The sequence below is a fragment of the Miniopterus schreibersii genome (genome assembly GCF_964146895.1).
Source record: "Miniopterus schreibersii genome assembly, chromosome: 17".
NCBI classification, from domain to species: domain Eukaryota; kingdom Metazoa; phylum Chordata; class Mammalia; order Chiroptera; family Miniopteridae; genus Miniopterus; species Miniopterus schreibersii.
The window spans coordinates 29,025,612-29,041,660 of NC_138117.1; the positions used below are offsets into that span (position 1 = coordinate 29,025,612).

Sequence of the window (16,049 nt, forward strand, 5' to 3'; positions counted from 1 at the left end):
AGTTCTCTACTTCTCTTATAAAGTAGAATCAGTTTAAAATCATTTAATTGATCTAATGAACACCAGAAATTTCCTTTTCTCTTCCTCTGCCCTGCCTCACCCCGCCCAACCCCATCCCTGTCCCGCCTTCCTTCCCAGCACGCCTTTCTGCTCCTGTCTGGTTAACCCTGAGTTTTGTTTACTGGGCTCTGAGTTTTCTTTATTGGCATCTCACATGCATTTCCACCTAACGGGAAGAAACCCACCAACTTAAAATCAGAACCGCAATCGTGCCCATGATTTAAAGATGTTTTTAAAATGTTTTAAAAAGCTTTTGGCTGCCCTCAAGGGGAAATAATTTTGTCATCATTTAATTTCTTTTTAATGGTTCTTTCTCACTTCTGTAAGTCAATACTCCTTTCCCAATCTGACAAACCCAGGAAGAGATCAAACAGTCCTAGCTAAAGTATTTGTAAAGAACTCCAAAACTTGTTGGTCTAAATTGACTTTGCTTTCATCTTAATATACAAGGAATGACCACACGAATGTCCAGGAAAACAGTGTCTGTAGCACATGCCATACTGTCTGCAATACCATTACGATCATAACCAGTTTAGAGATACATCTCCAAAGACTCAAAGTGCAGTGTTTTTATTTAATATTTCATGTCTTTGAAGATGGATTCCAACTGCATAATGCAGTTTTCAAGAGGTGTTTTTTGCTTTTAAAAGTAATATTCCTGGTTCTTTCTTAATTTAGCTTCCATTTCCTAATCTTTGGTTCTATTCATAAATTTAGCAAGTTTTGACAATCACATTTCTTTAATGTTTGTTACTAATAAATTTAATAAATTTAATTTCTTGAAATAGCATTTACAGTTTTAATATATTTGATTTTTAAAGTCTTTGAATTGATTTATTGAAAATAATAATTTCCATATACTTAATGTCTTACAAGTATAAGAAGTACCATGACTCTAAGTTTTAAATTTTGCAATACTGTTTAAACAATTTGACATTTTCTAATTTTCAACTTAAAATTACAAAAATAAATCATTATTTATTGATATCTTTATATTGAAATTACAAAGCTAACCTGTTGCTTTAATAGACCACATTCTCTTAACCATAAAAAATCTTAATAATATCAGATATGCACGGTTTCCTTATCCAGACATACCTTTTTAATATCTTCAATCTAATTCTTTCAAATACTTTTTTGTTTTGTTTTGTGTTTTAAATATATCTTTTTTGATTTCAAAGAGAGGAAAGGAGAGGGAGAGAGAGAGAAACATCAATGATGAGAGAATCATTGATCGAGCCCGCAACCCGGGCATGTGCCTTGACCGGGAATCGAACCCCCATCGCCTGGATCCTAGGTTGACGCTCAACCGCTGAGCCACACCCAGCCGGGCTAATTCTTTCAAACACTTCTACATTTACTTCTTATATTTGGAATTAAAAGATGTTATCCACTTAAAAAAAAAAAAAGGAGTCTGTCACTTCAAACAATGTTGGGGATATATTCCCAAGTAGTTTTAGGTTGCCATCCAGTTAGACTGCATTTCTCGTTGTCCAGAGATCCTGACGGGGATTTAAGAAGAGATTCAGATGGCACTGTGCTCCCTGAATCTGGCTTCCACTCTGTTGTGGATACCAAGCTTACAGAAACCGCCTAGAAAACAACCTCATCCCTGGCCAGAGCGTATCATTCCCCAATTCTTCTGTCTACTTGTGAACGTCAACAACCTCCTTCATGTTGCACATTTCTTTCCCTCAATAATTTTGTATTTATTTGGCTCAAGCTCTAAAGACCTCTGAACTTGATGAGAATCTGCATTCTTGCCATATGCCTCCTATCTCTTGGAGCCACGAGTCTTTTAGATGTTTAAATGACATCAGTTTGAATTCTGGGTATCTCTCAGGGCTTAGTCCAAGTATGTGGTTGCCATAGACAAGGTGCTGACTTTATAAGCAGAATAGCTCATGGTGAACATTTGAGCCCAAAGCTAAATCAGTTTATGAGCTGAGCAACTAAATGGGCCTTAACAACAAAGAATGGAAGAAAACCACTTGGGTCAGTGGGACACAACTACAAGCCTGTGCATGCTCTTTCATTGCCATAAGCTACCTTTATTTTGTGATTTATCTAATTTAACCATAATATATAACTTCTAGTGGGTCCATTAAATGTCTTTTAGTATCCATGCATATTCTTAATTTTTGCTTCATTTTCAGGAGGCAAGATTAGATACTAAATTATCTTTGAAAGTATCTTATCTATTTAGAGGGAATGCAGAATGTTGAATCTGGTTGATTAAAAGCTAAGTATCAGGTGTTCAGTTTTTCCAACAACAGAGAATGATATATTGCATATTTATAGGCATTCCAGAATGTTAGTGCACGTGGTGCCCTTCTTGGTTCTGTTGCATCCAGAAATACAGCAATTTACATCTTCGTTCCTTGAACTTTTATAAGGTGTTAAAATTCTTTCATGTGGTTGCACTGGCAACATTCATTGCGATTTAGAGCTTCTGATTACAAAAGAATAGATCATATTGGGCCACTCCCTATAGCTCCCAATTTTTTTGTTGTTGAAATCTCTTATTGTTATTGAATAAAGTAATCATTCCTTGCTATTTTCAAACCTCAAAGACCTCTCATCAAATTAATACATTAAATACCACTGGAGATTAAGAAGATAAATAATTTACCCACTTTCTCACGGTTGTTGTAAACAATGAAGAAAGAGACAGCAAATGCAGATCTCAATTTTGCCAATAGGTGTGATTGATATAATCCCCAGATTTCAGCACTCCCTGCTCAAGCTGGATATTCCCCTCTGCACAGGATAGGTGTGAGCCCTGCTCTGGGACAGAGGGGCAAGAGAGGGTACAGGACCTTCTGACTTACCCTGTAGTGGGCATCAAAGGGACAGCTGATCATCTCCCTCAGAGGGAGGCAAAGGGACCTGCTGTCTGTGTGGGACGTAGCCAGTGCCCATCAGGCTTCCAGTATCTTCCCTCAGGGACATGGAGAAAGGCAGAAATCCCTCCATCAGCTCCCTGAAAGTAAATACCACAGAGAAAGACAATGGTTATTCCTCCACCCCCACAACTACTGTCTCCAGAATTTTAATTGCGACTTTTGTACATAGAAACACCTAAAAAATGTAGGTATCAGTAATAACACATTGTCTTCCTATCAAAATCCCCAATCACGGTTAACAAAAAAAATGCTCATGTAAGATACTGTTCAGGCATCAATGTTTTGTCTAATTTTTTGACATATACAATATTTTGTTTATAAATATGTGAATGAGTATAAAGATAAGATTATATGTGCTCAATTACTTCTCAAATTCTTAACTGCCTTAAATGTTTTTAATAATTTTGAAAAGAAGTCTTACTCTCTTCATGGTATGGAAAGGGCTGGAACTGAGCAAGTCATAGACCAATAGAACACAGATCTTCCTGGCTCTACGCTGGGGTACTCGGGAATATTAAATCATGAGAAACTGCAGATGAACAGTACCCTAGAGATGATCTCATCCAACCTTACTTCACAGCTGAGTTAAGTGGGAGACAGAGAGAATAACTAACATGCCTTCAGTCAGAGATGATCTTAGCAGCGGAATCAGGGTTAGAACACAAGTTTTGTTCTTAGGTCAATGTTATTTGCGCCATGCTATGCTCATATTTCAGGACAAGACTCTAAATGTTTTAAGCAGATATTGATCTGAGTGCACACTATATTTCAACACGTAAATAGTACTTAGATGTATTTTTTCTCAAGTGACTACAATTAGTGAAGACCCCTCCGGGGGACAAAATGGGTTGATGCTATTCTATCTGGAATTCCTTTGTGAATTAATGGTGTTGTTTTGTATTTCCATGAACTGTAACCCATGTGTCATAAATCCATATTTTATTCAAAAACTTCAGAAGGGTAAATAATAGATAAATTCACTATCAGCCAAAAAATGCTTTTAGAGGTTCACTTCAGTCCTAAGATTCTATGATTTTCATTATAAATTTATTTTATATTGTGACTTGATATATTGTATATTGATATACTTTGCCTAATGTTTACAAACAAAACAAAGGAGAACTTTGAAACAATAGCCCATAAAATTTCTGTCAAATAATTATTTTACTGAGCTAAGTAATTAACAATGAAACAAAGTAGTACAAAATCTTTTTCATAATTGTAAAAGAACACGGTATCAATTCAGAGGAAAAACAAATACATAGACTGACACCAGCTCATAAAATATTATAGAATGTATGTCACCCATTTTTGATACTCTATTTAACATTGATCATTTATTTATCAAAACAGTATTATGTAATATTTTGCTACATTAAATTTAAACCACCAAATGGGCAAATTATATTCTGGATAAGTAAAAGTGTGTCTTGCTACAGCTCCTGGAGCAATTTCTCTTTGTACCGGGGACAAGGAGACGTGGCACTGTCACCTGAGAATTACTCCAGGTCCTTTCTAAATAATTCTAATTTTATATACATTTTGTAAGTTTATTTTAATGTAATTATAGGTCAATGTATGTGTGATGACTCTGCTTTTCTAATTTAAAACAACTTCTGAGTAACTAGCAAATCTCTTTGGAGGGGCAGCTGCCATGGCCTTCTATAGTGGAAATGTCCCCTAAAGGGCTTATCTATTATTTTGTTTCTTCCTATTTTATTTCAAAGTTGCTAAATTAATTTCCTTTCACTTAAATACAGCGTTATATTAAATAAGTCTATGTGTCCCACTACTCTTGAGGAAAACCATGCCTTTTCAGTGTTATGGTCAAGCAGTCCCATGAGTTTGCTTGAAAGCGTATAACCAATAGTGAACTAATGGCTATTAACGCTCGTGTAGGGGAGCCTTGCTTAGCTCCACACAGCTTGGTGGGAGAGAAGGTCACCGAAAGGGTGGTAGGACAGGGAAGGCTATGAAAAGCAGGGCAATGATGGTTAGTGGAAGGACATCTGCACATGCCTCATGTATGGAGCTTCACATGAGTCTGAGTAATTATAAAACCATCACTTCCTTTTTCACATAAGGGCTTACCTTCTAACATATACTACTATCCACTGTCTAATCACAATTTGAACAAATTTTTTCAGACAGAATAATATATCAGTACTTAAATAATTTATAAAATAATGTCATGATACTGAACTAAAAATTAAAATCATTTTTGCAATAGATAAATACTTCACTAAATTATATTTTCACTAGGGAGAAATTTTGAAAGCATTTTTTCTATATTTATGTACAATAAATAGTCTCTACTCTGTGTTTTGTGCCTTGTAACTTGCTAGAAAATAGATGATCATTTTAGTGTTGCTTTATTGTCGGCAGGTCCACACATGCTCAGAGCTGATTTCCCTACACAGCTTTGGAGATGCGAATGTCAGTCCACATGGTAACTAATAGAAATGTATATTAAATCTAAGGCTCATTTAAATTTTATCCCAGAAAATTTTTAATTATGGAGAAGTCATTATACACCAATAACACCCTTGTCAACTTATACAACTTCTTTTTGAAGAACAATTACTATTTTTCTTAATTTATTTAATTGAATCATAATGTAGCCATCAAGTTACTTTTTATCACAGTTTGTTTCCAGTTCATACCAACAAAATGTAATTCTCATATTATTATTATTACTACCAAAGAGTCAAATGATATAAAATGTGAAAGCTCCATGGGATTTATTACATTGTAATACAGTTTGGCCTCTGAAAGTTGCAGTATAATATTAGACATTATTAATTTTGATAAACAGATCAGAATATGTTGATTATATTACTTTTTAAGATATACTATTACAATGGCTCCTTGTTGCTGTGAAGATGACCTCTAGGGAAATCAACTGACTTTGGTGGACTCAGATTTCAGTGGTCAGTATGAGGTGTTCCCAGGTTACACTCAGGTATGGTGTATTTGTTAACCAGCCCTTTACTAAAACTAACACCTGGACTTCAGACCTAGGAGGACTAGAAAAACAAGAAAGTTTTTTGTGGTATAATCATATTACATTATAGAACTTTGAATATCTATGGCCTGGCCCTGGCCAGTGTTGTTCAGTGGTTAGAGCATCAGCCTGCACAGTGGAGGGTCGAGGGTTTGATTCTTGGTCAACGGCACACACCTGGGTTGCAGGTTCAATCCCTGGCCCTGGTCGGGGCCCATGTGGGAGGCAACCAATCCATGTGTCTTTCACATCAATCTCTCTCTCTGTATCTCTCTATCTCCCCTCCCTCCCTCCCTTCCACTTTCTCTAAAAAGCAATGGAAAAAATACCCTTGGGTGAGAATTAACCAACCAAACAAACAAATAAAAATATCAATGGCTTGAATTTGCTTTGTTTTATTTTAGTGAAAACAGTCTGAGGAACCAGGATTGAAAGGACTTCAGGAAACAGTGGCACCTTTTCTTTCCTCTTACTATTTTTTTTCCTTACCAGAAAACCTGGCAAAGCTGAAGGCTTCTTTCCCCTTCACAGGTTTGGGATGAAAACCTTGCAAAATCTGCCGAGGCTTGGGCAGCTACCTGCATTTGGGAGCACGGACCTTCTTACTTACTGAGATTTTTGGGCCAAAATCTATCTGTGCGAACTGGAAGGTAGGAACAGTTTCCCTGACACCATTTACCCACACATCCTCACTACTCATGGACTCCAAGGGAGAGTGACACCAATTTCAAGTCATATCAGCAACTAGTGACTTACTATGTGCATGTACCAGGCACAGGTGCTTGACCTCTGACTCTTTAGATATCTTCAAGGAGTCATTAATTGGTCAAAAGGGCCTAATAAGGCCAGTTTCCCCTTTCACCCTTGAAGCACCCTCCCTTAGCCTGTATTCTTCATGTATGTCCCAGGATCTTTGAAAGGATCAGCATGTGCGGATGTATCCCATCTCTTCTACCTCAACAAAATCCCCTGACTGTGGCAGAAGCCATTCTTGTGTATCTACAACTTTCCCATGATTTCATATATTTGTTATAAAAATTATATATACTTACATATGTGTATACACATACACACATATATATGCAAGTAAATGCAACCATGGGAAAGCTGTTCCCAGCGGTGGGATAATTTCCCCACCACTGTGGAATGTCATCATCCAACATTCCAAAGACCCAGTCTCCTCATCTAGGGGAGGAAAACCAGGTGTTTTATTATTAAAATTAAAGTGATACAAGTTTAAGGGAAAAAACACACTGAGTTCTAGTATTGCAACTACTTTTCATATATCAATTCTTAATTCTGTATAAGATTCTGATGGAAGAAATTTTTGACATAGATATAACAAGAGAATGGTGGTGATTCCTGAAATATCTGCATGTCTGTTTCTGAAACAATCAGACACATACTTATACACATATAGGATCACTTGCTCCAGTCCTGGGCATTTTTATGTTGGTCCTACTTGAAGAAATAGAAGATTCTAAGAGGTGGTGATGGTCATTGTGAGGGATGGGCATGCTCCCAATTCATCACAAGTAATCTGCCAAACGAACGATTAACTTACAATTTCACATGAGCCCACTGTGTATTACCACTGCTGTGCTCTTAAGTTCTCGTTGTTTTCCTTGACACCTAGATACCGCTCCATTCTCCAGTTGGTCAAGCCATGGTATGATGAAGTCAAAGACTATGCTTTTCCATATCCCCAGGACTGCAACCCCAGATGTCCCATGAGATGTTTTGGCCCCATGTGTACACATTATACACAGGTGATTATTTCAACTGTCTTGTTAACGTTTGATTCAAACTTTTAAAAAGTGGTCTTCACTATTTTGGTGAACAAAACAGTTTTCTCAGCTCTGACTTCAGTAATGGTATGTTGGTCTATTTTTGCAGATGGTCTGGGCCACCTCCAATCGGATAGGATGTGCGATTCATACCTGCCAGAACATGAACGTGTGGGGAGCTGTGTGGCGACGTGCAGTGTACTTGGTGTGCAACTATGCCCCAAAGTAAGTCCCAGGTGGCACGCTACTTCCCCGAACCTTTCGTGATATTCAATGTCTTCAGTCTGATAGGTATTTTAATGTGAGTAGGACTTAAACACAATGGCCTCTGATCCTGAATCATCCTTGATTCTCGTATACCTGAAAACTGATGAACTGAAACGTTTCTTTTCACAAGGAAGGAGATTCTGGGCTAAAATTGGTGGCAAAACAATCTGAGTATGGAGATTCACTAAATTCTCCTCGGCATCTTTCCTTTGTCATGGTGATTGTAAAATAAACTCTGTGCTTCCAGGCTTTTGATAGCTAGCTACATAAAAGGGCATCAGAACACAATGTTCTAGGGAATTTATCAGCTCCACAGTACTCCCATCTCTCAGGGCTGAAATGTCAACTTACCTTTTCATTAGGAAACAGAACAAGCCTTTCTTCCATCTTTGTTTTAAGAGCAACATTTAAAATTATAGTTTATTAATTCCATAGATGGTTAAGGAGGCATTCAATATCAGAAGGGGAAATTTATAAGCTATGACTTCTTTTCCCACTGAGGCATTGCCATGATTGAAATTTCAGTATTAAAAATGATTCAGGCATTTCATCCTATGGCATACATAAAAGTATTGTGAGAATGGATTGAAGATTCTAAAATATGGCCATATTTATGAACATTTTTTACAATAGATAAGCATGTGTTAACATTTGATAAAATGCCTTCTTGATAACAATAGCTCTTTAGATGATAAAAGATTGCAGAATTTACTCATGAGTCTGTTCCCATTTGGAGTAAATACCAAAATGTGCAAAGGATTTATGACACTCTTGGTGTTTTCCAAAGTAAGTCCCAAACAAAGATTTTCTCAGCATTGCCAGGATGGGGAGGGAATGAGAAACTGTTTCACAAACAACTGCATTACTCATTTCTATGGTAGTATGCCAGTGCTTTTGCAAAGTTAGAAAAAGTAAAATTTCCCTGATGACCCCTCTTCACAATGATTAGGACAATGAGATGTGGATCTGAGGATGTGTCTGCATTATGAAAGGCATTAAGCTGTGCATTTGATATTTTCAGTCTCCCCCCCTTATTTTTTCCTGTTAAGCTTTTACCCTTCTTTCTAACATAAACAGGCTAAGTAGTCCCCCAATGATGAAAGATGTTCTTATTTCATTCATTTAACTTCTCTGTTTTTGGCCAATGACTAGAATTTCTAGAACTATCGATGAAAGATTTGATTGTTTTATGGGTCCAAGAGATTAAGATATTGTGTTTATATGCTATATCTTTTGTAATAAAACCCATTATTTAGAAACCTAGGCAATGAAGAAAGTTTTAAAATCCTGACTGATACGTGAATGTGATTCTTCCAATGGCAGTGTGATGTTATCTCAAGCCTAACCGTTTTTCAGGGGAAAAAGTGGGAGGGGTAGAGACAGGCTGGAACATTTCATCATGAAATGAGCAGGAAGTTGTCGTAAGCACCAGCGGTTATAATGTATACGTATACGGGGTGTCCCCCAAAATGTGTACACACTTTAATAGCTGATTTTGAAAATGAAATGTATTTTAATAAACACTGCCCTTATAATTATTCAAAGTACATGTACACATTCTTTTGGATACCCTATATACATTTTTATTATCTTTAGAATATTATTAGTATGAGTTTTTTCTTTTTTTAAATTTATTTTTGACAGATGTGGTGACTAGAATGAGCATTAAGCCTGGTGTCAGATGACTATGTCACCATTCATTATAGCATGTCACTTCTTATCTGAAAATTAAGATAATATTAACTCAGAGAGGAAATGTTTTAAGGGTAAGATATATAAAATAAGTTACTGTATAAATAAGAAATGGATATACCTTCCAGTACCTTGTGAGAATGACAAACTTCTCTGAAAGATCACATGTCAATACAGGTGCTCACGTGTTTAAGAAGAATCAACATTTTTTTTTAAATGAGCAAGGAACATTAATGCTACCTTTCTTTTCCTTTTTCTCACTAGGGGCAACTGGATTGGAGAAGCACCGTATAAAGTAGGGGTACCATGTTCAGCGTGTCCTCCGAGTTACGGGGGATCTTGTACTGACAACCTTTGTTTTCCGGGAGTAACGTCAAACTACCTGTACTGGTTTAAATAAGCTTATCTGTTCCTCCAGGAAGTAGAATGGTTTCTGGGAATCATAGGTCTATATATATATTGAGTTTTGCACATATTATATATTTTTTATAATAATCTAGTTTTCCTTTTATTATTCATTGTATAAATTAGTGTTTGTCTAGTATGTTTGTTTAAACTTTTGAGGTCATCAGACCATCCATTTCTATTTTCTGACCTCTAAGCCTAAATTAAAATATTGTATATGTAGTACTGACATTGTTGATGCATCCAATTCTAAAACTTAATTTCCAAAAGAATCATGTTATTTTCCTAAGGAAGAAAAAATGTATTTGATCAGTAAGGTATGTGTGTGTGTGTGTGTATATATATATATATATATACACACACACACACAAACATAATAGATGATGTAACACATAGATAATAATATGATTCAGTAGTTAACTTGAGGGAAATTAAAAATATTCTGTTCAAAATATATGTGAGGTAGTGGGACATGTCCAGCACCCACCTCCATAATACCCACAAAGTAAGTTTGCAAAGTAGTCCTCAGTGATATCTGGATATAATAATTTAATTAAGCAATCACAGATTTCATTCTGGAGTAATTTTATCTTATTTGGGTTCACAAAAGGTTATGCTCCAACTTACTATGTAAAGTTCAAATCCTGCCTTCTCTTAATCTCGCTGGTTATGTTCTGATAATGCAAAGATAATGAGCTGTGGTTCCTGCCTTCAAGAGCTCACAAAAATATTCGGGAAGAAATACAGCCCAACGATTTTGCTGTAAAATTATTATTTTTTAACAAATTGGTTTTCATGTTGCTCAGAGGAAGGGAACACAATGACTGGGTCCACCTGGAGGTGGAATGGTGAAAAGCCACACTGAGTAATATGTAAGGCTTCTGATTAGCTTGAAATTTTAGCTACAGTGCTCAGAGTCAAGGAAGAATTAAAAACTGCCCAGACATTACTGGGTTAGAGTAGATAGCTGTGATGCTGGAAGGCCGAAAGCCAGGCCCTAAGAAAATTGGAGAGGCCCCAGAGAAGTAAGATTTAGGAGACAGATATGAAGGTCACAGAAATAGGGTTATTGCACAAAAATACCAGGTGCAGAGCTTCAGAAGGGCCTATCCTAAGGGTCTAGTATATGTTGAGGCCTGTCAGAGGCAGGTAAAGGATGCCAGAAAGAAACACCTAGGTGCCAAGGACACCTCCATCACTTCATTGCCAGTATTTGGTGAGAAGTAATCTAATCGTCGTGGGTCTTTGTCTCTCATATGAAAGACCCTGAGTGCACAACACGGACAGGAATGATTTGTTAAATAGCCCTCTTCAGACAACTTTCTAAGGATTAATTGCCAAATTTTATGTCTATGTCTGTGTAGAAGATACATTTCCTTTCTCAATTAAGGTTGATTGTGGAAATCAAAATTCCCATGAAAAATTTACTCATGTGATTTTGGAAATGCAACATTTCCTCCTTCAGGAAATCGCTTTCAGAGGGATCTCCATTATCTGGGTCAAGACACTTAACGTGATACACTGTGTGTGTGTGTGTGTGTGTGTGTGTGTGTGTGTGTGTGAGAAAGAGAGAGAGAGAGAGACAGAGAGAGACAGAGAAAGACAGAGAGAGAGAGAGAGGTGGTGCTTGGGTTATGTAGTATTTCCATAGGATTACAGAATATGTACACATAGTTAGTTCCAGAAAGCAAATAACAGAAGGAAGCTACTTATTTAAAATTCCCAGCACATTTGCAGTTTCTTAGGGTGGATGCATTGAAAGACGACAGATAGTTAATGAAATCCATTCAAGCGGGGGAGAAACCCCCCATCTGGAGTTGAGGTGTACATGATGACAGACAATTGGCCTGATTCCTTTTACACACTGGATATGGTGACCAAATGTTTTGATATTATACTACTCTGCCTCTGTGGGCACATATGCAGACTTTGGGGAGTCCTAAATGAAGAGCAGAAATAATTATATGATTCAGGGCCCAATCCAAATTTTATCTAACATGCAGTAAGCACTTGAAGAGAAATCTCATCAGTAGGATATTTGCTTGATTTATGTAGAAAGTGTTTCCATCCTTGGTTTTGCTGTACCAGGGCTACAAAAGTAGAAAAGTACTATTCAACCAGAGATGACTCTTCTTAGTCCCAGTTCTGTTTCTGGTTTACTCGTGTGGCTTGGTGTCTCAGTTCTAAAAACAAAGAATGATATTTGTTGCATATTTCACAGAGATTCTTATGAAGGTAAAATTACCATATTAATAGATTTTGTGAAGATTAAATTATCATTCATGTGAAACTTTTATTTAAGATAAAATTAAGGTTTTTATGAGCTTTTCCTTGGCAGAAACTCTAATTCTTTGCATTTACCTCAGCTTCTTATATGGTGGCTGTAATGTAATAAATGTTTATATGAATGGATGTTTAGAATTAACTAAAAACTCTAAAACTGCAACAATTCAGAGGCATCTCACCTTTCCATGTTTTTTTAAGACAAAAATGTCTTCAATACAAAGCTTTGAGTGCATCAAAAATCCAGATGAATCATCAGACATATCAGAGTAAGACGAGAGTCTACACACTTAGAGCTTACTCAACGGTTCATTCCAAATCACAACTAGAACTAAGTTTATTTCTAATTCAACAACTCAGCTGAAATATAACGGGTATATTTGTTAGTCTATTTGTACTTTTTAAAGTTAGTAATATAATGTGGCCATGTGAAATGTTTTATTTCCCAGGCTAAAGCAAATGACAGCTTGTTAGTAGCATGTCATACTTTTACCGCATGCAACGATGGTGCTAGGATAACTTTCTCACTGTAATTCCCAGAGGCAGAACGGGTCTGGGAATAAGCTATTTCATAAGAGCAGCTTTAAATAGTCAGTACTGAGGTTTTCATTTCAAAAGGTTTCATTCAAGAGACAGGAATTGACATATATATTCTACAGCATGGATCCTCTCTATGGTAAATTTTTTACATTCCACACTTTTTTTTCAGTAGAAAAGTTACAAAAAAATCTACCCCAATGTAGATTTTTTTTGGCTTTCGTGTCATTGAAAGACTGGGAAAATTACAATTTTTGCTGTTCAGTTGATGGATTTCTTTATAGAATTGCATTTGAGGTGCACAGGCACAGTCTTAATGTTCCTGGTTGTGATAGATAAACTTGCTTTTAAAATGTGGCAGAAACAATTATTATCGTTTTTGCCTCTGTCAGTAGCCTCAGTATCATCACTTCTTTGGGTCATCAGAGCGTCCCTACCAACTTTATTTGGCAGTGAGGTCACGCTCACTTGAAACCATGGAAACATTCATTTGAAAGCTCCAGGCAGCTTTAGCACCGTTGATCAAAAGCTAGGGCAAGTCCAACCAATACAATTTACTCAGAATATCTGAACTGAAACAATATATATATTTTCTCATTAATACATTTTTACGTTAAGCCAACTTATAACATCTACATAAGCAAATCTCATACACATTTAGGCCAGCTGAAATGTTTTGTGTTCATACTCTGTTTATTATATGAATGTATCAGCTGAACAGATAATTTGAACATTTCCATGGAGGAAAAATAATGCTCAGCCTGGGGCCTATGTTCTCTGCCTTGTATAACAACATTCCCCAGGTCATGCAGTATCATAGGATACAAATCTTGACATGGATGAAAGCCTTTATCTACCGAAGTGTTTAAGGAAAGTAAAGTTAGATTTCTATCAGTCTAACATCATCTTTGATTATATATAATTTTTTCTATTGTAATTACATGTATGGGGGAAGACATTTAAACACATGCAAAATGATTTTTAAAATTTATGTCATGGCGTAACTTTGACTTATGAGAGGCCAATCAAAAACTTAGAAAGTTTAAGAATTAACTGGCTAATGGTGCTGAAAATGCATTACAACCACCAAAATTGCTACAATTTTGAGGTTTCCTTGCAATTAAAGTTTTTATTAAGTGTGAACTATCATCTATTTTGGTGCTAAATACATGGTGCTAAATGAATTGTTAGTGTTCAAAGCTTTAGTAACGCTCTTTTTAGTAATTATTAAAAGTGTTAACCATCCAATTCCAATTTGGAAATAATAATAACATCCTGTTAAATTAATCTTAACCAGAAACAGCCAGTGACCTCTAATTTTAATCTAACAGTCCAAAATTATTTTGGTGTTGCAGAATGTAAATATATGTTTTAGAAGTTATTAAGTTTCTTTTAAGGCATTTCTTAGCTTGGCAACGTCCAAATTCAAATATTGCCTGAAAAGGTAACAGAACACCTACACCAACCATACTGCGGGCACTGGCGCCCTCTGGTGGTTGTAAAAATAAATACTTGAAGGCTAGTTGGCCTGAAACAAAAGCCCTTTCTTCTGTGCAATAAAAATTTAAGTTGAATGATTTTAGAATTCTCAAATGCTGCCTAAATCTGACAGCATTTAAAAATGCTTGACTCTTTTGGCATACTTTTCTAAGAGGATAAGAGAGATAATATTTCTTGGTATCCACTTTCCTAAATAATAATGTTTTTTGTGATTTTCCCGTTCTGAGGTGCTTATTAGAGTGAGGTGGTGTTGTTTTTTCCTTTTTAACTAGGCATTACTAAAATACTTTTTTATTTGATTTGCATTCTAAATACAATTAGAATTAAAATTAACACAGAGAATTATAAGTGTGTTTCACTTTCAGAAGCAACAATTTATTTTTATTTTGCAGAATGCGTAAGATAAAAAGGAGGTAGGTTAAAATAATTAATTCCATATAGAAAAGGATTATTTCCCCACCTTTACTTGTCAGCCTATAATGTGACAATGTTCTTTGATCACACTATTGAGCTAATAATGAAATTTTAATATTCCATTCAAAGTCCTTTTAGCCTAACAAATGTACATAAAGTTTAGAATCACATCACCTGTAACTAAAAAGGCCATATTCTTCAGTAAACTTTCAGGTGAGCTATGCAATTGACTGATGCGATCATCTGTTCTAAAAGAGATATTTCTTAAACTATGTTAGCATAACCGAATGAAATATGCTTTGAAGCAGTTTTCTAAATTAGCATTTTCAAACTTGTTTTAAAGCAACAGAGCCCTTTCCAGGATCTCAATTACATACAAAGCTCTGATATACAGTACACAAAAAATAGACCTGCTTATCCCCCACACCTTCCCTAGTGCCTGGGAAGTTTCTTCTGAGAGCCCCAGGATTCCAGTTAGAAAAACATTGATCTAAACTATCCAGTTCCCCCATTGTCTCTAAAATAATCAGCTAATTAAAGAAGAAAAATGTGAGGCTCTAAATTATTTCAATGGTTCTTTTAAATACCTACATCGCTTTGCATGTGTTAGAAGTCTCTTAGTTTGATGGAGAATTAAATGCTGACTTTAACTGGTGCTTGTTATAGATTACATCATCTTGTGTTACTTGACAAACAGAATTTTGGTACCATAATATTTTGAGAATTAGAGGTAATTGTGATGCACGTGTGAAAATAATGTGTTTTTAAAGTATCTAAATGTTTCAAACGTGTACATAAACCTACAATATACTGTATCATTTTAGATATTTTTTATTATAAAGGTTAATTTGGATGAGTTTTATTCATTACCTAACACTGGCCATGCACGGTGCCTTCAGTGATGTGATATAATGTCATGAATGTGTACATACATGTAAGCTGTGTAAACCTCTGTCCTTATAAACTTAACACATATAGCTTTGGGAGCTCAGTTATATTATTTTTCTTTCAATAAAAGACTACAATTAATTGTTTGGCTTTCTAATTTATTTTCTTGATCTCAACAGAGTTTTAAAAGAGATTCAGAACTAGAGGGCATGATAATTTTGATAAGAAATTATCTATTTTTCTAAAGCAACAACAATCATTTTTTTAACGCATCACTGAGATACACCTAATCGTCTCTTTTAATTT

At 35.8% G+C, this 16,049-nt stretch overlaps 1 protein-coding gene across 1 annotated transcript in view; it reads left to right on the forward strand.

The window, feature by feature from the left end:
• The window catches only part of PI15 (peptidase inhibitor 15), a 29,548-nt gene extending 13,664 nt beyond the window's left edge, over positions 1 to 15,884 (forward strand). The window contains exons 3-6 of the mRNA XM_081117411.1: positions 6,502 to 6,620; positions 7,607 to 7,739; positions 7,867 to 7,982; positions 9,981 to 15,884. Of these exons, the coding sequence (XP_080973537.1) occupies positions 6,502 to 6,620; positions 7,607 to 7,739; positions 7,867 to 7,982; positions 9,981 to 10,116 (504 nt within the window). The 3' untranslated portion in view covers positions 10,117 to 15,884. The remainder of the gene's footprint in view (positions 1 to 6,501; positions 6,621 to 7,606; positions 7,740 to 7,866; positions 7,983 to 9,980) is intronic.
• The last annotated feature ends 165 nt before the right edge of the window (positions 15,885 to 16,049 follow it).